General features: G+C 42.8%; 1 protein-coding gene across 9 annotated transcripts in view; it reads right to left on the reverse strand.

The window, feature by feature from the left end:
• LOC139407077 (protein tyrosine phosphatase receptor type K) overlaps positions 1–24981 on the reverse strand; it is a 150488-nt gene that overhangs the window by 43137 nt on the left and 82370 nt on the right. For all 9 annotated transcript variants that reach the window (XM_071150423.1, XM_071150421.1, XM_071150418.1 and 6 more), the window contains exon 7: positions 22087–22380. In XM_071150423.1, coding sequence (XP_071006524.1) covers positions 22087–22380 — 294 coding nt within the window. The remainder of the gene's footprint in view (positions 1–22086; positions 22381–24981) is intronic.

Here is a 24981-nt window from a genome sequence, read left to right on the forward strand (position 1 = left end):
GTAACCTAACGCGTTACTTTTTACTTTACTTTTACAATATTATTTCATATTTTACTTTGTTGGTGCAAACAAACAACGAAAATCCCTCCCCCTAAGCTACGTTCACCGTGGTTCCTGTTTCTGCATGAATGTTGTGGCGGGTAGCTGGCATGGTAGCTGTTAGCTTGATAGCTAGCGAGATGGCAGAAATAATAGCCTTTGTCGTGGAAGTATTCATATTACTTTGAATTGGTAGAAGAAAAGGACAGATGCTACCTCTTAAATCTTGACTGACGCTACTTGCAGGATTCAAACACAGGACCATCGGGTGAAGGCGAGAGCACTATTCATTTATTTGGTAATAAAGTAAACAGCGTAGCTAGGTGATCAAGTTAGGCTCAGTTGATAAGAATGGACATTTCTCCAGCTCCATCTTCTCCATAAACATAAATGAAAGGACACTACAATTACACATTGTGATCATATGATTTTACATAGAATATCTCTGCCCAGTTTGTATCTGTGGGTTAAATAGATTGGCTGCCAATTGTCCATGTTGGTTTTTATAGATGTAATAACTTATGTGTAAATACAGTAATTCAACAAAATCTTTTGAGTATTGTAAAGGAGATATTGCGTCTGTCATTATTCCTTGAGTTGGTATAGCCCAGAGTTATAGATTAGGCTATGGATGGTAGGCTTATTCAAGCCATTCAAAGATTGTGTGTGCCCTGTACTGGGCATAAGAAGGAATTGACATTTTAGTAATTTAGCAGACACTCTAATCCAGAGCGATTTATAGGAGCAATTATAGTTAAGTGCCTTGCTCAAGATTTTTTACCAACTGGGTTCTGGGATTCAAACCAGCAACCTTTTGGCTACAGGCCCAACGCTGTTAACCGCTAGGCTAATATTTCACATAGCAAAGACAGTTTTGTTTACAAAGCTAGGTATGCTCAGGTTTGAACTCCTCCAAGGTGCTCAGTCTGTCTGTACCTGAGGCTAAATATAAACTCTTGAGTTCTCATTCCTCCTCAACCTGAAACAACTGTCATCCACTCCGCTTTGTACACAAATACTGCTCCAAGATGTCTGATGTCATAGCAGGTACACCGTAAACACCTGAAAACCAGTTACAGCTGCCAAATGAGCTTGGCTTCACTGATGAATTCATAATGGGAGCTGCCATCTGTTAATTACCCAACTGAAATTAGCCAATCATTTAGACCCCTCTTTCCCAGACATAATAGGAAATGTATTCATTTGCATGAGTTTAAAACACCCTATCAAAGCAGTGCTGTTTGTTTTCACAGTCTCTTTAGAAGTCGGAGGCATTGAAACTCAAACCATCATTTACACTCTTGGTTCTTTGCTCTCAAATGTATTTGCTCTTATTTACTCTCTATAGTGCCTAGCGGTGCACTACAGGAAGTCGGAGCAGTTGGAAAATATTTAACCATCTTCACATTACTGCCTGGCATCTCTATCTGAATATATCCATTAAAATATTAACCACAGAAAAAAATGAAAATAAATGAAGGCTGAGAGTGTGAAGGGGTGTGTGTGCGTGTGGGTGGCTAGGGCCATCTACTTTAAGTGGTGTCTGTCTTCCCGGTAGCCTACTCGGTGTGTGAACTGCCGACAACTTGCAGCTGATTGTTGACACATCATCCAGGATTAAGGGGCAGGACAATTTGTGACTGTTGTTGTTTTGGTAATCAGTGGCTGTATTGGAGGGGGAGTGGTTTCTCCTCTCCTAGGCAATCAGCAATTAGTACCGGGAGGTGTGCTCTTCACCTCTGCTAGGCAATTAGCAATTAGTGATAGTACTTCAGTCTCCCCTGTTTTCTCAGCGGCAGCTGTAAGCTGTGGTCGTATCAGCGGCGGTGTCGTCGCCAAAACCAACTTCTGCCGAGCTGTTCAATGAAGGAAAGAGAGGAAGGCTCCACACCACTCTCTCACTTGAGTATTTTACCCAGTTATTTTCAGATTCTCATTTTGCTCTTTTGTAGCTTTGTCAACTATGTGTGTTTCTATACCTGTTCACTTCTCTCCCTGTGGGCCTCTCCCTTCTAATTTAGTGTACCCTCAGCGCACAACCCATGCAGAATTCCTGGTCTATGGCAGCGTTCAGAACTGCCAATCTGAGGTCAAGAATGCAGAGTTAATCCCAACCTATGCTGCCCTTCAGTCCCTAGGGTTTTTGGCCCTGACGGAGACATGAATCACCCCAGAGAACACTGCTCCCCCAGCTGCGCTCTCTTCATCTGACTATGTTTTCACTCATAGTCTGGGCACTGGGCTAACAATTTCTCCCTCGCTCACCTGTCTATCTCATTTGAATTCGACGCTGTCACTTTTCCGCTCAAGGTTAACATTGTTGTCATCTATCACCCACCAGGTGCCCTTAGATAGTATCTCAATGAGCTTGACACCTTGATAAGCTAATTTCCTGAAGATGGCTCTTGGCTCATCGCACTGGGCGACTTCAACCTCCTGACGTCTGCCTTTGATTCATTTATTTTCACCTTTCTTCCCCTCCTTACCTCATCCTTTCCCAGTCCACACCTACTTACAACGCAGGCAATACGCTTGACCTCATTACTAGAGGCTACTAATCTCTCTGCAACCCCCCTCCAGGTCTCTGATCACTACTTTGTTCCTCTTCATCTCCTTCAACCCTAACCAGATGGTCATGGCCCGTTGCAATCTTTGCTCTTTCTCTCCCACTACTCTCTCCTATCCTAACATCGCTCCCTTCTGTTAAATCCTTTTCCTTCCTGCCTCTTCGGCCCTACTCTCCTCCCTTTCCGCATCCTATGACACACTGTCCCCGGCTGGCTCGGCCCTCCCTTCCTGCTGAGTGACTCACAGCAAACTAACAGAACAGGACTGCGTTCTGCCGAGAAAAAATGGAAGCACAATCATCATTTCACTCCCTCTACCTTCCCTTCCTCTGTATTAACTGCTTAACGTCTTGTACCTAGGGGGCAGTATTTTCAATTTTGGAAAAATAACATTCCCAAAGTAAACAGGCTATTTTGTCAGGACAAGATGCTAGAATATGCATATAATTGACAGCTTAGGATAGAAAACACTAAAGTTTCCAAAACTGTAAGAATATTGTCTGAGTATAACAGAACTGATATTGCAGGCGAAAGCCTGAGAAAAATCCAATACGGATTCTCCCTCTCTGCGGACGACTTTGTCAACCACTTTGAAAAGAAGGTTGACATCTGCTTCTCATTCACTCAGCCTTTTCATCTTTCTCCCCTCTCTCTCCAGGTGAAATCCTGCGACTAGTGAGGTCCGGCCGCCCAACAACCTGCTCACTATACCCCACCCCCTCCTCCCTTCTCTAGACCATCTCTGGAGACCTTCTCCCACTCCTCACTTCCCTTGTCAACTCATTCCTGACCACTGGCTGTGTCCCCTCTGACTTCAAAATTATCAGTCGCTACCTTGCTCAAGATACCAATACTCAACCCCTCTGATGTAAAACTACAGACGGATATCCTTTTCTTTCCAAAAGACTAATCTGATGTCAAACTATAGACCTGTGTCCCTTGCTGTTCTTTCCAAAACATTTGAGCGTGCTGTCTCTGACCAACTCTCTCGCTATCTCAGAACGATCTTGACCATAACCAGTCAGGCTTCAAGACGGGTCATTCAACCGAGTAGTCTCCTGGTTGAGGCTTTCCGCACTGCTAAAGCTGACTCTCTCTCCTCTCTTCACATCCTCCTTGATCTATCCGCTGCCTTCGACACCGTGAACCATCAGATCATCCTTTCTACCCTCTCGGGGCTGGGTGTCTCAGGTTCTGCACATCCTTGATTGCATCTTACCTGGCAGACAGCTCCTACCAATTCACATGGAGAGGATCTGTCTGCACCACATACTTTGACTACTGGGGAACCCCAGGGCTCGGTTCTAGGCCCTCTACACACCAAGTCACTCAGCTCCATCATATCCTCACATGGTCTCTCCTATCATTGCTTTTCTCCTTCCACCCCCTCTTCTGACACCCAGGTGGCGACACAGATCTCTGCATGCCTGGCAGATACTGTATCTCAGCCTACCACCTCAAGCTCAACCTCAACAAGATGGAGCTGCTCTTCCTCCCGGGGAAGGCCTGACCGCTCAATCACAGTTGACAACTCCATGGTGTCCCCTTCCCAGAGTGGAAAGACCCTTGGTGTGACCCTGGACAACACCATGTCATTCTCTGTAAACATCAAAGCAGTGACTCGCTCCTGCAGGTTAATGCACTACAACATCCATAGAGGTAAACGTTACCTCACACAGGAAGCGGCGCAGGTCCAAATCCATGCACTTATTTCCCATCTGGACTACTGTAACTCGCTGTTGGCTGGGCTCCCCGCTTGTGCCATCAAAAGCCTGCAACCTATCCATAACGCTGTAGCTTGCCTGGTGTTCAACCTTCCCATGTCACCCTGTACACTCCACTAGCTTCCAGTTGAAGCTCATATCCACTACAAGGCCATGGTACTCAACTTTGTAGTGATGGGTCAGTATTTGGAAATTCGGATGAATGACGTGCCCAAAGTAAACTACCTGTTACTCAGGCCCAGAAGCTAGGATATGCATACAGTGCCTTGCGAAAGTATTCGGCCCCCTTGAACTTTGCAACCTTTTGCCACATTTCAGGCTTCAAACATAAAGATATAAAACTATTTTTGTTGTGAAGAATCAACAACAAGTGGGACACAATCATGAAGTGGAACGACATTTATTGGATATTTCAAACTTTTTTAACAAATCAAAAACTGAAAAATTGGGCGTGCAAAATTATTCAGCCCCTTTACTTTCAGTGCAGCAAACTCTCTCCAGAAGTTCAGTGAGGATCTCTGAATGATCCAATGTTGACCTAAATGACTAATGATGATAAATACAATCCACCTGTGTGTAATCAAGTCTCCGTATAAATGCACCTGCACTGTGATGCTCTCTGCGCTTTTGAAGGACCTCTGAGACTATCATGAAGAACAAGGAACACACCAGGCAGGTCCGAGATACTGTTGTGAAGAAGTTTAAAGCCGGATTTGGATACAAAAAGATTTCCCAAGCTTTAAACATCCCAAGGAGCACTGTGCAAGCGATAATATTGAAATGGAAGGAGTATCAGACCACTGCAAATCTACCAAGACCTGGCCGTCCCTCTAAACTTTCAGCTCATACAAGGAGAAGACTGAGCAGAGATGCAGCCAAGAGGCCCATGATCACTCTGGATGAACTGCAGAGATCTACAGCTGAGGTGGGAGACTCTGTCCATAGGACAACAATCAGTCGTATATTGCACAAATCTGGCCTTTATGGAAGTGGCAAGAAGAAAGCCATTTCTTAAAGATATCCATAAAAAGTGTTGTTTAAAGTTTGCCACAAGCCACCTGGGAGACACACCAAACATGTGGAAGAAGGTGCTCTGGTCAGATGAAACCAAAATTGAACTTTTTGGCAACAATGCAAAACGTTATGTTTGGCGTAAAAGCAACACAGCTCATCACACTGAACACACCATCCCCACTGTCAAACATGGTGGTGGCAGCATCATGGTTTGGGCCTGCTTTTCTTCAGCAGGGACAGGGAAGATGGTTAAAATTGATGGGAAGATGGATGGAGCCAAATACAGGACCATTCTGGAAGAAAACCTGATGGAGTCTGCAAAAGACCTGAGACTGGGACGGAGATTTGTCTTCCAACAAGACAATGATCCAAAACATAAAGCAAAATCTACAATGGAATGGTTCAAAAATAAACATATCCAGGTGTTAGAATGGCCAAGTCAAAGTCCAGACCTGAATCCAATCGAGAATCTGTGGAAAGAACTGAAAACTGCTGTTCACAAATGCTCTCCATCCAACCTCACTGAGCTCGAGCTGTTTTGCAAGGAGGAATGGGAAAAAATTTCAGTCTCTCGATGTGCAAAACTGATAGAGACATACCCCAAGCGACTTACAGCTGTAATCGCAGCAAACGGTGGTGCTACAAAGTATTAACTTAAGGGGGCTGAATAATTTTGCACGCCCAATTTTTCAGTTTTTGATTTGTTAAAAAAGTTTGAAATATCCAATAAATGTCGTTCCACTTCACGATTGTGTCCCACTTGTTGTTGATTCTTCACAAAAAAATACAGTTTTATATCTTTATGTTTGAAGCCTGAAATGTGGCAAAAGGTCGCAAAGTTCAAGGGAGCCGAATACTTTCGCAAGGCACTGTATATCCGAGAAGACACTCTAAAGTTTCCAAAACTGTTAAAATAATGTCTGAGTATAACAGAACTGATATGGCAGGCGAAAACCAGAGGAAAATCCATCCAGGAAGTTGGATTTTTTTTGGGGGTGAGTTTTCCATTGAATACATATTGACTATGTAATGGGTTAGGGTCCAGATTGCAGTTCCTATGGCTTCCACTAGATATCAACAGTCTTTAGACATTGTCAGGCTTGTTTTCTGAAAAATTAAGAAGAATGAGACCTTTCTGTCAGGGGACTGGGGAGGCATGCAGTACTGGTTTGTGCACATGACTGTGCACATCCTTCATTCTTTTTCCTTTCTATTGAATATGCTATTGTCCAGTTGAAATATGATCGATTATTTAGATAATTGACAACCCAAGGATTAATTCTAAACATAATTTGACATGTTTTGACAAACTTTACCGGTACTATTAGGATGTATTCGTCTGCATGTTTTGACAGCCTTTGAGCCAGTGGATTACTGAACAAAACAGTTTTTGGGATATAAAGAGGGACTTTATCAAACAAAACTAAAATTTTATTGTGTAACTGGGACCCTTGTGATTGCAACCAGATGAATATCTTCAAAGGAAAGTGATTAATTGTATCGCTATTTCTGATTTTCATGACTCCTACTTGGTTGGAAAATGTTTGTATGCTTTTGTAAGCGGGGCGCTTTCCTCAATCTAATGGTATGCTTTCACTGTAAAGCCTTTTTGAAATCTGACAAAGCGGCTGGATTAACAAGAAGTTTCTTTTAAACGATGTTTAACACTTGTATTTTCATGAATGGTTATTACTATTTCTGCAATTTGAATTTGGCGCTCTGCAATTTCACCGGATGTTGCCGAGGTGGGTCGCTAGCGGCACGCCTGCGCCAAAGAGGTTAACTACGACGCAGCGAGAGGAACTGCCCCTCCCTACCTTCAGGCTATGCTTACACCCTGACCAAAGTACTCCGTTCTGCCACCTCAGGTCTCTTGGCCCCTGAAACTAGGACCGCAGAGTGCCTTGACCATCTACCGAAAACATCTGAAACCCAACCTCTTCAAAGTATCTTATATAATAAAGTAAATGTAACAGAAATTGATGCAATGCTGAGGCATTGAATAGAGTGAATAGCATTGTGCCTTTTTTCAACCCAGTTGGATCACATTCACAGGTTTGGAAGAGCTAGCCTGCCCTGCCTAAGTCTGTCAATTTACCGGATTATGGTAAGCCGTCGCCATCTTCATATGTTTTCTGCTGTTAGGCCTCAAATCTTCCCTTCGTTGACAGGAAGTTCTTAATAATGGGTTTCCAAGAAACTGAGGGAACAGCCAAAAAATCTTTGGTTTCCACAAATAAACCCCATACAGTCAGTGAGATTATAATGCACCGGATTTAAGGCGGCTCGGGGTAAGAGCTGAAATGTGAAGTTCTTTGTGTAACACCTCACCTGCTGTAACTAGCTACTGTGCTATGCTGTTGTGACTATTTGTGTAAAGGTTGAACTACCGCAGCTCGTCTGTGCAAATATCAACTAGTTTCTATAATCGATAATGTCCACTGTAACACAGGCTGGCATTCTCTGAATCACTTGTCAGCCCCTCTGTGTGAAGTCCACCTCGAACATAGTCAATGACGATCCGTCAGCCATATCCCACTTCGATGGAGAATGTCTGTTCCTGACCTCCACAAGCCTTTCTCCATTCCACTCCTCTCTGTCCATAAGCCTGTTGACTGACAGTATCGCTGCTGAAATATGGCCCGATGGCTGTTTCTCAATCAACCACACAGCCTATACTGGGTGTTAAATATCCCACCCTTCACTAACCATTAACTATTTCACCCACAAGATGCTAACAAGTGCGATCATGGTTTCAGATTTTAGTCTGCATGGTGTTTAAGATGTGGACTGCTTTTAAAACAGACGTGTTTATCCCAAACTTGAGAAGTAGAGGAGACTAATAATTTTGTTGCCGCTCTGAGTGATCAATATTTTTTCCTTTTCCTGCAATCAACCAATTTGCGATCCATTTCCTGTGTCAGTCATTTCCAGCCCGGGCTTGCCACCATTCAGACTAACCTCCCAGTCCTTCCCAAACTTGATTATATTTCACCTTTTATTCTCCTCAGACAAGTACCAATAAATCACTACTTCAGGAGGAGGAGAGGAACTCCTCATAGAAAATATAACAAAGGAATGGCGAGTATTGCCTGCGTCTGCCTCCCCCTGAGACAGCTGGGAAAAACTAATTCTCACTATTCCCAACGGGGAAATGAAACGCTGTGTGTCACTCCAGTATCATATCAATTACCCACACAGTTACCACTAGCACTAGAGAAATTGTATTCGGGGAGAGGGACGGATGTGATTTTCCTCCTTGTGATGTACCGAACGACGATTTTCAATTAAGAGTCAGCAGGGTTGACTCTGGATGGAGCTGGCAATAAGAGCACTATCTGCTGCTACACTTTCCAACACGGAAACTATTATGAGAGATCTAATGGCGTACATGCCACAAGCGAGGCTTGTAGTAGCTTGATACACTAGAGGAAAAAGTGCTACTTAATTTTAGCATTTTAAATTACCTGAATTTCACAATACTATGTAGATTTCCAGCAGTGAGGAATGAACTGTTTTTGAAATCACAAAAATACACTGAAACATTCAGCAAGATTGCACAACTTTCACATTCTGAATTGCCACACATCGAAAAGCTGAGATTTCAGTGAACTACGGCTGTTGTGTGTGTGTATGTTTGGAGGGGGTATTCGGCGTGCCACTGTGAAGTCATGGCCACATGTGTTTTGAATACACGCACATCCCTTTTAGCTTGCGTCAGGCATACGACCTGACAAACTACACTACTGTGGATGTGAAATGTTTGTACATATCAAGTCACAGTGCCCAGCCATTCAGAACACAGCAGTCGCTAGACTCTCTACTTCCTAGTCACTGACAATTAATCTGACGGCTTCTGAGGAGGTTTACAGCCCCGGGACGAGCAGGAAGCTGCTCCACTGCTGCTGTCACTTTCCATACACATTCCTCCTTCCACCCTTTACAGAGAACAGGTTCCTCTTTGACCGTCGCTGATAATGGGTGTAGTAGAACAATAGCAGGTACAGTATGATCGTTAGCGGTGAAATATGAGGTCTATTCCTGAGCGAGGCCATGCCATTTCCACGGGAGGCTGCGTGATCCATACATCCCTATATAAAGAGTAGCACCACAAATCACAGGGAGGAAGGAGCCAGATAAATCTGTAAAACAAGCCCGGGCACAGATTACTTAACTTTGGCACGAGCAAAATGTCAAGGAGGCATCTTTTTCTTCTTCTCTTTTGCCATATTTTATTCATCTCAGCCCTGATAGCAATCCATCACATTTAAGTACTACTGTACAAGGTGAAGGGAGAAGTAGTGTCGACTCACACTGTGCACTGTTGGGACTTCCACTTAGCAATCTTACCTCAGGACAACCAAGTTCCAAGCAAGTAGTTAGTGCCTTATCTTATGGAGCTTATTGATGTGGTAGGATATTAACCACTGCAGAATAGTAGATGTGAAGAGGATCATACACACTAGAATGCAAAGTCTATATTCCTGTGATCTTTAATTGTATTGAAATTGCAGCCGGTGCAGTCTGAGGAACACCGATTGGGAGTGAGAAATGGCCAGGTAGTAGAGTTAAAAAAAAGCCACACATTTGTCCAATTGCCTCGTTTTGAAATTTAAATTGCAGAGCCTGTAAGGAAGCTGATAAGCAGTCTAAAGGAGTAGTCGACACACACCCTAAGATATAGTACAGGTGGAGTATATGTAATGATGGAAAGGGGAAAAATATATATCATTAAGGATTAATGCAGAGTAATGGTTTATTAGGAAGGTCTAGGTAGTAAGGTTTTAGCATACATGTGTTCTAAACACCAGTAGGAGAAGATGTTCAACTGGTTCAGTAAAAAGGCTAGTAAAATGGGAGAATCCATTGTGTGAATTGACTGTATAAAATGTAAAGTATGGCTGAGAACTCATTCAGTAATACACTATTCTGGCACCTGGTGTATGACGCACATGTTTGCACAACATCATGGAGGTATTTTTCTTTTCCATGTGATTTATTGCTTTATGGTTCAAATGGAAAGCGACATTGTTCATCACATCCAGAGTAATGCAAAGGATAATGTTTTTTGCCTCGACATAATGAGCAAAAGATGGGCGGATGGACTACAAAAAAAATCTACCAGATCCGAGCAAAAAAAATAATAATATTGAATTTACATTTAAATAACATTTCCCCTCACATACAGATAATGTGAGCAACTTCATGTTTGTTGAAAGGATCTGTGGTCCCACTGACGCTTCGTTGTGCATTCTGCAGAAGAAGCCCGGGCTAACTGTTGAACAAACATTAATCACCATCTCCTTTATCTGCTCTGCCTGGCCCAGCCTCCACAACACCGCCAAGCGTTCTGCTGTTAGGGAGGCCTCGGCACGCCGCGGGGTGCGCCACAGAGCCAAAGCCATCCCTTGCATTTCATTACTACCGCCTCTTTAAAAGGCTTTAGCCTGGGAAGATGAGATAGTCGGGAAGGCTGCCGCAGGGCATTCCGGAAAATTGCTCAGAGTTTTATATATTTGTGGACGGCCACTCGTTGGTGGAATGACTTTCACAAGAATGAGTGATAACTCGCAGACATGCTATGTCAGGGAGAAAGAATAGCGCTGCCTTGTAGTTTAACTATTCAAAAAGAGGCTTTCTGAGGATAATGGCCTGTTATAATGGGCTTCCAAGGAAGAGTCTGTATAACCTATAATACAATTATTATATTGGCTGAGATATGAAAATATGTACGTGGTGAAAGTATAAGTAATAAAACCACACTTTCTTATTGTTGGAAAAGACACATTTTCATTGAAATGTTAAATGTTTTTCTCTGGCAACCTGATCAATACCAAACAATTGTCTCATGAGAACTGCTATTCACTAGCTCCTTTTGTGTGAATTGTTTGGTACAGCATGTGAATAACATGGCATAGTAGGCTTTCAACAAAAGCACTAAAGCCTTTAATAGTATACTGTTACTTTAAGGCAAAGCCGACCCTGTTTCAGCACAAAGACAAACCCCATTTTCAATGAATTGCTTTCATTTAACTTACTCCTCAGAATTGATTTCAGTTATCCAAGTGCGTGTGTGTGCGCACTCTTACTGATCTATGTTTTAAATGAATGCTGGGACCATACCGAGGCCACGGTTTATTTTACAGATGAGCCCTGAATAACACAGTAAAACTGCGGGAGATTTGACCGTTATTCTGTTTCCAAACTTTGCATCTGTACAGTTTTGCCAGTAAATGCGTTTGAACAATTTCCACTGAAAATTAGACAAAGTAGTTATTGTCCATAGAGTTGTATGGTTTGATAACCACTTACACTCATGGAAATTGGTCTATATGGATAGAAACATTTAAAATGTGGGCCTAACAGAAGAACTATAAAAAGCATGTGGTAGTGCTAAGCGATTAGTTCTTTTTGAGGTCGGTTTGGTCATTAAAAAGGTAATCACGGTTTTCGGTTTTGATTTATATAAATGCTGTAACACAGAATAAAACAAAAGTCCCATGATGGTAGTGACTGCTCATTACTGCATTCTTTGCCTCTTCCGTAGTGGGCACAAGAGAGACCAGACAAGTAGATGCGCAATGGATTATGGTCATTGTAGTTAATTACCACATTTTATGCGTTAAACTAAGAATATTGGCCTGTATGAAACTACAACGCACAGTTCAAACTGGATCAGATTTATCTCTGGAGAAACTGTGCAGTGTGTGCATTGAGCTCCCAGAAAAAAACGAACTAAATGGAATTCAAATAATTGAACCGACGTGGGTAAAAATATATACAGTGCCTTGCGAAAGTATTCGGCCCCCTTGAACTTTGCGACCTTTTGCCACATTTCAGGCTTCAAACATAATGATATAAAACTATTTTTTTGTGAAGAATCAACAACAAGTGGGACACAAATCATGAAGTGGAACGACATTTATTGGATATTTCAAACTTTTTTAACAAATCAAAAACTGAAAAATTGGGCGTGCAAAATTATTCAGCCCCTTTACTTTCAGTGCAGCAAACTCTCTCCAGAAGTTCAGTGAGGATCTCTGAATGATCCAATGTTGACCTAAATGACTAATGATGATAAATACAATCCACCTGTGTGTAATCAAGTCTCCGTATAAATGCACCTGCACTGTGATAGTCTCAGAGGTCCGTCAAAAGCGCAGAGAGCATCATGAAGAACAAGGAACACACCAGGCAGGTCCGAGATACTGTTGTGAAGAAGTTTAAAGCCGGATTTGGATACAAAAAGATTTCCCAAGCTTTAAACATCCCAAGGAGCACTGTGCAAGCGATAATATTGAAATGGAAGGAGTATCAGACCACTGCAAATCTACCAAGACCTGGCCGTCCCTCTAAACTTTCAGCTCATACAAGGAGAAGACTGATCAGAGATGCAGCCAAGAGGCCCATGATCACTCTGGATGAACTGCAGAGATCTACAGCTGAGGTGGGAGACTCTGTCCATAGGACAACAATCAGTCGTATATTGCACAAATCTGGCCTTTATGGAAGAGTGGCAAGAAGAAAGCCATTTCTTAAAGACATCCATAAAAAGTGTCGTTTAAAGTTTGCCACAAGCCACCTGGGAGACACACCAAACATGTGGAAGAAGGTGCAAAGTATTAACTTAAGGGGGCTGAATAATTTTGCACGCCCAATTTTTCAGTTTTTGATTTGTTAAAAAAGTTTGAAATATCCAATAAATGTCGTTCCACTTCATGATTGTGTCCCACTTGTTGTTGATTCTTCACAAAAAAATAGTTTTATATCTTTATGTTTGAAGCCTGAAATGTGGCAAAAGGTCGCAAAGTTCAAGGGGGCTGAATACTTTCGCAAGGCACTGTATGTTAAATCGCTCAGCACTATGCATGAACATGGTAGCAATTGAAAGACAACACTGGAGATTCAGGCCAAAGGTGAGGACAAAAACAAGACTGAATCCAAACATTACAGATTTTTCTGTGCATTTTCCATTTACTGTACTTTTTAAAGGATTTGTAAATAATCTGAAAATACTCTGGATACATTCAGTAACATAATATGAATTAACATTTTGGAGTAGGTGCAAGATGAGAAAAAACAAGCTATTACAAGGGTTTGAGTGAGAGGTCTAACTGGTGTCTCCAAGTGGCCACAAACCTCTCTAAACAGTGTACAGTTCCTAAGTAAAATCAATGCACTTTTATGACTAAAGGAAAGAGCATTGTGGTTTTTCTGGGGGTTTTTTTTGCCATTGAGGATTTTTTTTTTAACACAGCCCTGCATCCCCACCATCATACAATCACTGTTGTTGTTTACGCAATCCAGAAATGTGCCATTAAATCACCATCGGGTTCAGGTGAGCATTATTCGAAAGCTTATTCTATTGCCAACATGGCTAGCTAAGTTATAAAATACAATCTTAGTGTCAGGCTTTCAAAATGCACTTCAGACAAACAGATTGCAATTTTGATGCGCATAGAATGGAGTCATGAGTACATTCAAGTGCGTGTTCTGCAGCTACGTTGCTTCACAATAAGACAAACACAGGCTTATTCTGTTCAGGGCAACCCGGGGTGTCACCCATGTAACTGTGGCTCAAACATAGCGATCCGTAAACGTTGATAGTGTAAATTACATTTAGTTTTCAATTATGGAAATGTGAAGTGCACATTTGGACTCACGGGTGTGGGGTTAGCTTGCATGACTTCAAAGCAATACTTATTATAATCCTCAACCTTTCATCTGTCAGAATACATCGACTCCTCTCGATTTACAGCGTTTCCCTCCACTCGGACAACAAATGTGCAAACGTTGCCCAATTAGCAGGAGGATTGGGAGGATCTTATTGTCGTGCGCGGTGCTCAAGTTTATAACGGCAGTCAGTCAAAACCCATACTGCGCTGTGAATTGGAGAACCTGAGCTCTGATATGTATAGCATGTTACTCTACAGCCACTGCGTTGCAATTTAGGCAAGTATCAATGGCAATCTGCCATTTAACCCATAATAATAACAACAACATATTGAGCAGGTGCTAATCCAAAGTGACTTAGTCATGTGCATACACTTTAAGTATGGGTAGTCCCAGGAATCGAACCCACTATCTATTCGTAGCGAGCACTATGCTCTACCAACTGAGCTACAGAGGACTGGACAGTATAGAGGGGCAGTGAGTGGAAAGAGCTACACTTTGAAAGCAATGGTTTTTGTTTGACATGTTTAAATGGGCAATTCCGTTACCATGGAATTGCCCATTAGCTTCCTTTCGGAACAGGGAAGGTCAAGTGTGGGTCAAGTGTTGACCGTGGCCTGCAGTCGAGGAGGCCTCTTCTCTGGACAGAAATCATTGAGAGGGCACACACTTTAATCTAAAGAGGGCTACAGGTAAGGCCTTTGTGGGAATTAATGAATTGAATGTAGCCCTGCTCTCCGGGTAAAAACAAACAATCATTGGGAGGTAGAGTCAAGGCAGGTCAAAAGACGGAGAGCAAAACAGACATCCTGTCAAATAGACATATCTCCCACTGGGCTTCTAGCCTGACTAACTCAATACTATAGACTTTTTTTTTTGTTCAGCTCAGTCCCCGTGTTCTTGCAGCTGTTGCATTATTTACCATTATCAATATGCACTATAATGGAGTTAGTCCTTCAATGTCGTCTAAAAGGCTGCTGGCCAGCTCTCAAAGACAGAGCAAAGTGTCTCCCTTACTCCCCTGTGTTTTTCTCCCTGCACTTTGTTTATAATGAGAGTTCTCTGATTTACTGAAGCATTACACACCATCGGGCTCAGCCCACATTCTGGCCAAATGGACGTGCTGCCCCTACTGGTGCTTAGGAGGACACCTTCCACTGGCTCCTACACTCATTAGTTCCATTTTCAAAAGACCCATCGCCCTCAGTGTCCCACTCTTCTGCTGTGGCACGGAATCATATAGGGCCAACTACGGAAAGACGCAGCTTTAGATTCACGTAGTAGCATGCACTATCGTCAATGGATGGGAAAGAGGGTAAAAGATCCCAGAGGTTGAGTGAGGAGTTGAAGAAAAGAGAATGAAATGGATAAAAAGTTTGCTTGGGGTTCTCTGCAAAAAGAGTTGAATAAAAGTGACACATTCAATTACTGGGCTGTGGGACTGGAGGGTAAATAACACGTGACCCACAGATTTGAACAATCTCACTCACTTATAGAGGCAAAAGGACACAAAAGAAATTAACTAGATTTTTATTCATTCAGAACATTACCCCTAAGATAGAGCGTGGTCAAGTCAAATAATGTTTTTTAATGCCCTGCACTATTACAGTTAATTATTTCTCGAGTCGGCAGAAATTGTGTCATGACACATTAAATCAATCTTAATTGATATGAATTGTTCCCCCTCCTAATCCCTTTTGCAATGCACAGTGTGGAATGAGACAGGACAAATTGCTTTGCTTTGTAAATATCCTCATTTATCATGATGAAATAAAAGCCGGCCTCCTTCCTATTGTAGAGTAAGCCTTCCTGTGTTTGCATCATTACTGAGAAGCACTGAGCAGCCACACAATTAATAATAATCCACATAAAGTCAAAATGGTTTGTGAGGCAGTGGTAAAAAACACAACAAATACCAAACAATCCCTTCCAGTCACAAGGCAGGATTTCTCAGAGGCGCTCGTGATTAAAAATGGAGCAGACAAACAAACGAGAGGATTTATAGAGAGAAGATTCCCCAGCAGTGTAGCCTTAATTGAGAACTGGCCAGGGGACTTGGTAGAGAGAGGCTTGAGAGGAAGAGCGGTGCCTGGGAGCAGAACACATTACCATCCACCGCCTCTGCTCTGACAGTGAGTTCTACTGACAAAAAGCTGGACTTGTTTTTGTGCCAAGCCTAGGTATGAAATATTAGCTGTAACATGAGAGGAACAACACAGAAGGTAAACTCGATTTACCACCCATGCCAAACAGGGTGCATTTAAATAATACATCAGAGTCCATGCTTCAGCAGTCCTGTGTGGATTGTCAGTGTCTGGAACACCATTCCTTATGATTCATCTTCATCCCGCGCAGCTTCCCATTTCTCTGACTCCCACGAAAGAGTAATGCCAGGCCTAGCGCGGGAGACTCTCGAAGCGCCCGAGGTAACGAAAGTAATATACCAACTCCATGTCCCCTGCCATTCACTGCTTGACAGTCATTTATGTTATCAACCATTCAAACTCATTTGGCAGTGGAATGCATTTCTGCTCCCCCTTGAATCCATCAAAATATGATATTCCAGTAGGGAGTCATACTAATAGATGCTGTGCTCCAACACGTCTTTCAGAGCAGGGGTTCCCAAACTTTTTCACTCAAGCCCCCCCCCCCGTGCCACATCTATTTCTATGGGCACAAGCACTGTTGATGACACAAACTGTTCACACCCCTCATATTGGCTGAGAGAATGTTTTGCAGGTTTAAAGCTTATTTCCTGAAATTCTACAGATTTTGTCATTGGGTACAGAGAAAGTTTTGCCGTTTTTAAAGCACATTTTCTCGCAATTCTATACATTTTACCATGTTTAATGTGTATTCATGTGATATTTGAGTGACTCGGAAATTGCTACAAAATCTATGGACTAAAAAAATCTAGCTAGAAAACATTAGCTGACATGGGCTAGTTGATCGGGACATTTTTGACCAGTTATAAATGGCTCTCGAAGTTATGCAACGACTGACATCACAAGAGGAAAACTGATACCACTACCCAATTTCGAAATTGCACCTTGTGCATTCTACTTCTACCTCTTTCAAGAGTAAGTTGAAGCCGGACTGCGTTCCCTACGGGGCCCGCCCCACAGTTTGGGAACCACTGCTCTAGAGGACGATCACAACTCTCTGACTGCTACCAGGACTACTAATATAACGACTACTGCTACTATTACTAGTGTAGTACAACAGCTAACGTTTTTTGTTCATTCCACACACAATGGGTCTCACTCTTTCTCTCCCTCACATTCTGATAGTGTGCATGTATTATCAAAATCTCAGCTTTTCATGTCTTTCAGTTCTTATGGGGTATTTTTGGAGGATAATACTGTTTGAAAGTTCTCCCTGACCCATGGACAACCCCACCACAACTGGTGTCAGTCTCACTACAGGCAAAGTCATGGGCAACAGATTAGCAAATGTCACAGGAATTCATCCTTGAAGAAACACTAGTCCCTCTGAGGTAGGTCAGTAGTAGCATATACAGTTGTGTGTGTGTGTGTGTGTGTGTGTGTGTGTGTGTGTGTGGTTATTTTCAAATGTGTCAAGTGGAGAGTACAGACTGAGTACCCAAATCAATAATATTAATCCCAGTGTACTAGGAATGTTAATAACATCAATGGGGGCCATAATCACCATGATCGTTTACCACTTTCCTACGCAGGAGGAAGAAACAATCATCCGTACAGGGGGAAAAAACAAATCTCTAGTGCTTTAAGGGTCTTTGAAATGAATGCAGAACTCAAAGAATTAGACCCCTAAATAGTATTTCTGGCTGCAGGGCCCAATCAAAATCAATATGTAAGACTGAGCATTGATCATGTGTGGAAAGTCAATGTGCATATGAGAGTGGAGGGGTGGAGACCTGTGTGTTTTGCACCTGAGAGGAAATAGTCCTCACCGCATCACTAAACACGCCCGTTGTGTTCGGAAGGTTTGTCTTGAGACTCCTAATCGCCGGTCCCTTCGGCGTTCAGCAAATAGATGGCGACAATTAGTGATCGCATACACCAAATCAAATACCTTGGCAACACATTAGTGAAAGGTGGACAAAATCCTGACCGAATGCATTCCTTTCAGTACCACAGGACAGGTTGAACTGTTGACCTTGGCTCTCCTTAGGTTGTTATTGGATCGACTGTTCATCTGAAGGGCCGCCGGTGATTTCATTGAAATTGCCTCCAATAAAAAGGCCTGCCACTGCAAATGTCAGCCCAGAGAGGTCATTCAGTAGTAATCAGTATACCCTTTTTCTGTGTAATCAGCAATGTGATGGTCAGCCGCTCGTGGTTCTCTATTACCTTTACTAATTGGAATGGTGTCTTGCCACGAGTACGACGTCCCGACTCTCACACCGACTGAGGTCCTTGGAGAAAACACTGACAGAGTGGTCCTGAAACATCGCCCTGATAGATTAGGCCTCTGTTGTGTTTGTCAGTCAAAGGAAACCTGACACTCCATCACTAGACAGTGGATACATCAGCCTCAACACAACCTAGACATGGGATTCTTCCCAAATGACACCCTATTCCCTTTTTTTTTGTGCAATTACCTTTGAACAGGGCCCACAGAACCGTAATAGGTTGCCATTTGGCACACATATGGCTACTTTTGCTCCATCCCAATGCTCTTCAACATTTTAAGGGGGATATTACTAAAGCCCATGCAGGACTACTCTGTCTGGAGGAGAAGGGATAAAGTATACGGCTGAGGACCAAGTGCAGTGCTAGCTAGTTCGGCAGAGTTAATTGCTTTTTGAACTGGCTTCAAGAGCTTATCCTAGCCTGTGACGCTCTGAACGCACAACATGCTCAGACATGTAGAACTATTAAAACCAATCAGGTTGGTTACAGATGGCAAAAGGCGTTTTTAGCGCGACTTGAGGTGCTCGTAGAAATGCATGAGTACAGGCGAATCAAAGCCGTACGGTGCACTAAGAGCATTAATTTCCCCTGCCTGTCTGTCAGGCAGGAAACTGTTCTAGTGCAAGTGTCAGCTTAACAACTCTACTATTTCCTCTCCAGTCAATACGGTGTTTCCTGTTTGAATTTAAAAGGCGACAACATTTCAACACTCTCCGGTAAAACCCCTACTGGGCATTAGGAACCGAGTGGTCTGTTCATTTCATTATACGCAATCTAATTTCCAGCCGAGGAGTTTTGAGCAGGCAGTGGTATGGAAAACACTTTAGGTTCTTGGAGCATAGAGTGCAGAGGACTGCTGAATCTATACTTTCAATAAGAAACGGGTCCAAATGAAGCCTCTGCTCGTTCTACCAGACATGGGACACTTATTGAGTAATGATGATGATGAAGCTACATCTTTAATATTTGAAATCTCCAGTTGAATGTAGCCGTTTAATGATGTTTTACTCATCGATTCTGCTTGCAGGAGGTGTTGCTTGGCTAGCTGAAGAGAGAGGTCTTGATGAGACCAACAGTCCTCCATGTTGTCTCACTATTGTGTGGGTGAGTGGTTTGTCTCGACGGTGATGAAAGAAAACCCTTCCCGTGGGAAAGCAGACCTGCTCCGTCTCTCGTTCACTATATTTTCCCTCCTCTCTAACCCTCAGTCCCAGTCTGCTGTCTGCTGGTAGGTAACCAGTCCAATAGGGCTCAGGTGGCTATTCCAGCAGCACCGTGTCATGTGCTTCCCTCAGGAAATCTGAGACACTTACACAATAGTACAGTTCTTCCACAATCGTGCCACACCTATTCACACACACATACATACATCCAACTTAAAGGCAACAGCAAGCAAGATCGTTTCTTATGCTTTCTTTTCTCTTCTTGGCAGTGTTTATGGCAGGAAATGGGGGACTTACGGCGGAGTCTACGTGGTCTGAAGCAGTCGGGGGAAATGAAGCACAGCTGGGAACCATGGTGGTGCATGATATCTGTTTAATGTGCTGGGACAGACGACAAAGTGACAACGTGGTAGGAATGCCACCACCGTAATATAAACCAGACACTAATGGACCCACCCATTTTCCCAGTACAACAATACTATTACACAAAATGGTGGGGAAAGAGAAATATATGGAACGTGAATTCTATGCAGCAATAAATGGTGGCAGTAACATGCACCAGCAATTATTAGATTTCATTCCCCGGCCTTCGAAATCGTTTTTTTCTTTGTTATTTAACAGTGAGGCATGGGGAAATGATCAATACGTTATTTTGCTGAAATGGCATGACATTTGTAAGAAGTAAATTACATAGGGAGCATGCAAAAAATATATATAAATACAAATACAAACTCTCTGGAGAGAGGCGCCCTGAGGATTTTCATAATGTGTTCGCTCACCCTGCAAATCAGGAAACGTGACATTGACTAGTCTGTCGAGCCACCCCGCCTCTCTGCTACCCAGGAGCCCTTGTCCTAATAGTAATGTACTGCTAGTGAAAATAACCTGAAGTTCACAGGAAAAAGGTTAAACAATGCGAGAGGAAGTGGATTTTGTTTGTGTAGGAGAACACGTACATAAGAAATCTCTGAGCACTGTTTGCCATTTTTGGCCTGCACTTGCTCATGGCACCCGTTCCGGGATGGGGAGGAAGATGCTCAGATGCTTAATATTTGCATTTTAGATACAAAGCAAGGATATCCCGTTTCCTCTGTCCCCTGTCACGTAAGACACATACTATCTGATTGTGACCCGTGATGCTACTGTGGGAGAACATCCCTAATGACTTCTTGCAATTATTTGATGTTGTCATTCAACTTGATTCCAGGTATAGAAGCTGGGAAACCCATTAGTGGAAATGATCCATGCTACGATGCCATAAAATTCTTACTGGCGATAAACTAATAATCTCAAAAGGAATCTAGGGGAAGTGTAGTCTAGTATAAAAGCGTCTGTCATACATACAGGATATACTTAAAAAAAAATAGAATTAGGCTGCCTCTTTTAAGCCCAGTTATCAAAAATGTGTCTGCTGAGATCATAGCCATATCACAACTTCTATTTACACAGATACCTGGTGCCTACATCTCTCAAATAGACTTCCTAATCAACAAGGATTCCTTTTGCTGTGGATGTCAGGGTCTGAACACCAAAATATGAAACTAGAAAAAAATCCTCATGCATTCTGCTAGGTGGGAGCGTGCAGTGAGATGTAGGACAAACTAAGGAAGAGGAAGATATTGATATATACGCTTCCTGTATTGCTACAAACATATAATGCGTTCCTGCCATTTCCATTCCTGCCAATTCCATGGGCAGCACATAATTCAATGATATGATTGGCTGTGATGGACGAAAGCAGTGACATGGAGTAGGCATCTCCTCCCGAGCAGACTACAGGACTGTACCTGGACTATGTCCCCTGGAAAACCTCACTCCACAACTGGACAGTAGCCAAGAGGAAACACAAAACGACAGAGAGTCCCCACTCTGAATGTCAATCTGGGAATACAGCTGGTCTATTCACATCTGAGGGTGAGGCATGGGAATAGATGGATAGTGTCTCAGGCTGATGGAAAGGCAATGCCCAGAGTAATGAAACACTGCATACATTCCGCATTATTCTTAATAACCACTTTCCATCTTCAGATTCCTTCTCCGTACACAAACGCTCCACTATGTGCTCCCCCATATAACGTCTGTATATAGTCTCCGCCTTGTTGATGTGCTGTTTAAATGCAGATGCCATGGCAACCCGGGACTGTGTATCACGCCGCCCGACAGAAATGAATGAGAATTCCTGCCTCAGGTTTGTCATCCATGGACCTCGGGGTAAATACTGGCAAGGTTCGTTCTGAAAAGCATGCTAGTTTATTTCCTTAGAAACACCCCCACCCCCGACATCTGAAAGGAACTCTTAGTGAGTGACGGCCATGACACTACCTCTACCAGGAACCTTGTTTATTTTCCCTGACTTTTCCAATTATGTTTTCTAAAAGCACCCAAGGCAATTATCTGTATGCAAATATCAGAGCAGTGGAACGCAGAGAGAGGCAACAGGGAGCAAAAAAGAGAAAATTAAAAACAACGGAGAGAAAGGAAGGAAGGAAGGATGAAGATGGAGACTTACCGGCACACTTGGTCCTGGTGATGAGAGGTGGTCCAGACTGGCCGGTGCCACCCTCCCCTGGTCTGGTGAGCAGGACACGGATCTCGTACTCTGTGTCTGGGTCCAGGTGCCACAGCTTGTAGTTAGGGGAGTTGACAGCATGGGTCTCTATCCAGCTCCCTGAAGTCATACGATACTCCACCTCCTTTAGAATGATAGGGCCGTCCCCGAATATAGAGTTGGCATTGAGCTGTATCAGAAGGTAGGTGGGACCAACACCCAGCAGCTGAGGGGGTGCGATAGGCCGCGGGGGTTCTGGGGGAGACAGGAGGGAAACAGAGAATATGGTTTAGCACAGCTAAACTACATACTACAAGGCATTTCAATTGGGGACATTATCCATTTTTGGCAAAAGCTTTCCATGTCTGTATTTTATTGCAGACAACATAGTATCTATTCAATCAGAAGTATCCAACTAAAAAAGTCTGGATAACTCTTTTTTTTAATGACCCATTTGGACTCTCCTTTCAAAATCGATAATCAATCTAATGAGATTTGTGTCATACACCCAATGAATTCAACAGCAAGAAGTTAAAGTTAGAATGGGGTCCGGGGGCACCAAACTATCAAACAATCTCAGACCAACCAGATGGTTCCACTTCCAGTCATCTCTGCTTCTAGCTCCTAAGCAACTTTGCAGTATTTTTTTTTGTGTGTGTTATTTCTTACAAGCATTTTGCTACACCCACAATAACATCTGCTAAATATGTGTATGTGACCAATAAGATTTGATAAGGAGACATAAGGGCAGAGCGTTGTTTAACGTACTCGGATGAAGCTGGTCTCCGGCTCTGCACATCATGCAGGCCTCTTCTTTTCCCTCTTCTCTTCCCTCTTCTCTTCTCCCAGGCCAGATGGCTGTCGGCCGACTCATTTGTTGAAGCTAATTCAACAGCAGTGGCAATACTCAGAGATCACATTAAGTCCAATCTGATAGTCACTGTACTGGTGCTAGCCCATCCTGCCCAGATCATCTTCGTGAACACACATTACCATCACAACGTCTGCCATTCCACATTCTGCTTGCAGTACATTTTATTCATGTCCACCTGTTTACCTTCCACTTAATCATACGTTTATCAAAAACTGTGGTACATGTACACTGAGTATACCAAACATTAGGAACACCTTTTTAATGTTGAGTTGCACTCCCCACAGCATGACGCTGCCACCACCATGCTTCAATGTAGGGATGGTGGCAGGTTTCCTCCAGACATGTAGCTTGTCATTCAGGCCAAAGAGTTCAATCTTGGTTTCATCAGACCAGAGAATCTTGTTTCTCATGTCCTGAGAGTCCTTAGGTTCCTTTTGGCAAACTCCAAGCTGTCTGTCATGTGTCTTTTACTGAAGAGTGGCTTCTGTCTGGCCACTCTACCATAAAGGCCTGATTGGTGGAGTGCTGCAGAGATGGTTGTCCTTCTGAAAGTATCTCCCATCTCCACAGTGGAACTCTGTCCAGTACAGCCAGCTCTAGGAAGAGTCAGGGTGGTTCCAAACTTCTTCCATTTAAGAATGATGGAGGCCACTGTGTTCTTGGGGACCTTCAATGATGCAGACATTTTTGGTAACCTTCCCCAGATCTGTGCCTTGACACAATCCTGTCTCAGAGCTCTACGGACAATTCCTTCAACCTCATGGCTTGGTTTTTGCTCTGACATGTACTGTCAACTGTGGGACCTTATATAATATAGACAGGTGTGTGCCTTTCCAAATCATGTCCAATCAATTGAATTTATCACAGGTGGACTCCAATCAAGTTATAGAAACACCAAGGATGATCAATGGAAACAGGATTCACCTGAGCTCAATTTCAAGTCTCATTGCAAAGGGTCTGAATACTTATTTACATAAGGTATGTTTTTTATTTTTAATACATTTGCAAACACTTTGTAAAATTATAGTTTTCCCTTTGTCATTATGGGGTATTGTGTGTAGATTGATGAGGGAAAAATCACCTAACAAAAATGTGGGAAAAGTCAAGGGGTTTGAATACTTTCCGAATGCACTGTATATTAATCTGTCTCTCTGCATATTTCAATACATGGCATATGAGGGTGAAGTGAGATACTTTTCACATCAATCATCTTGAAAAAATGTAGACTTAAAAACTGGAAATCAACCAATGCTCCATCGATAACACAATGGAAAGGTAAAATGTTGAAAGTGTGTGGGCGACGGAGCGAAACAAAATGGTGCAGTTTGAGGCCATGTGGCAGAGAGTGATGTGCGCGCTGGAGATGGGGGTGTGAGCAGGTGTGATGTTGATGTTTGTGTGCATTTGTATGCTGTCATTTGCATTTGTATGTTTGGTATTGTTTAAAAAATATATATACAGTACCAGTCAAAAGGTTGGACACCTACTCATTCAAGGTTTTTATTAAAAAACTAAAATTACTATTTCCTACATTGTAGAATAACAGTGAAGTCATCAAAACTAGGAAATAACACATATGGAATCATGTAGTAACCAAAAAAGTGCTAAACAAATCAAATATATTTTAAATTCTTCAAAGTAGCCAACCTTTGTGTTGATGACAGCTTTGCACACTCTTGTCATTCTCTCAACCAGCTTCACCTGGAATGCTTTTCCAACAATCTTGAAGGAGTTCCCACATATGTTGAGCACTTGTTGGCTGCTTTTCCTTCACTCTGCGGTCCAACTCATCCCAAACCATCTCAATTGGGTTGAGGTCGGGTAATTGTGGAGGTGGAGTGGGATGGAGTATTGCTGCAGAATGCTGTGGTAGCCATACTGGTTAAGTGTGTCTTGAATTATAAATAAATCATTGACAGTGTCAGCAGCAAAACACCCCCAAACCATCACTCCTCCTTCTCCATGCTTCAGGGTGGGAACCA

The sequence above is a fragment of the Oncorhynchus clarkii genome, chromosome 4, assembly GCF_045791955.1.
Source record: "Oncorhynchus clarkii lewisi isolate Uvic-CL-2024 chromosome 4, UVic_Ocla_1.0, whole genome shotgun sequence".
Taxonomy (NCBI): Eukaryota; Metazoa; Chordata; class Actinopteri; order Salmoniformes; family Salmonidae; genus Oncorhynchus; species Oncorhynchus clarkii.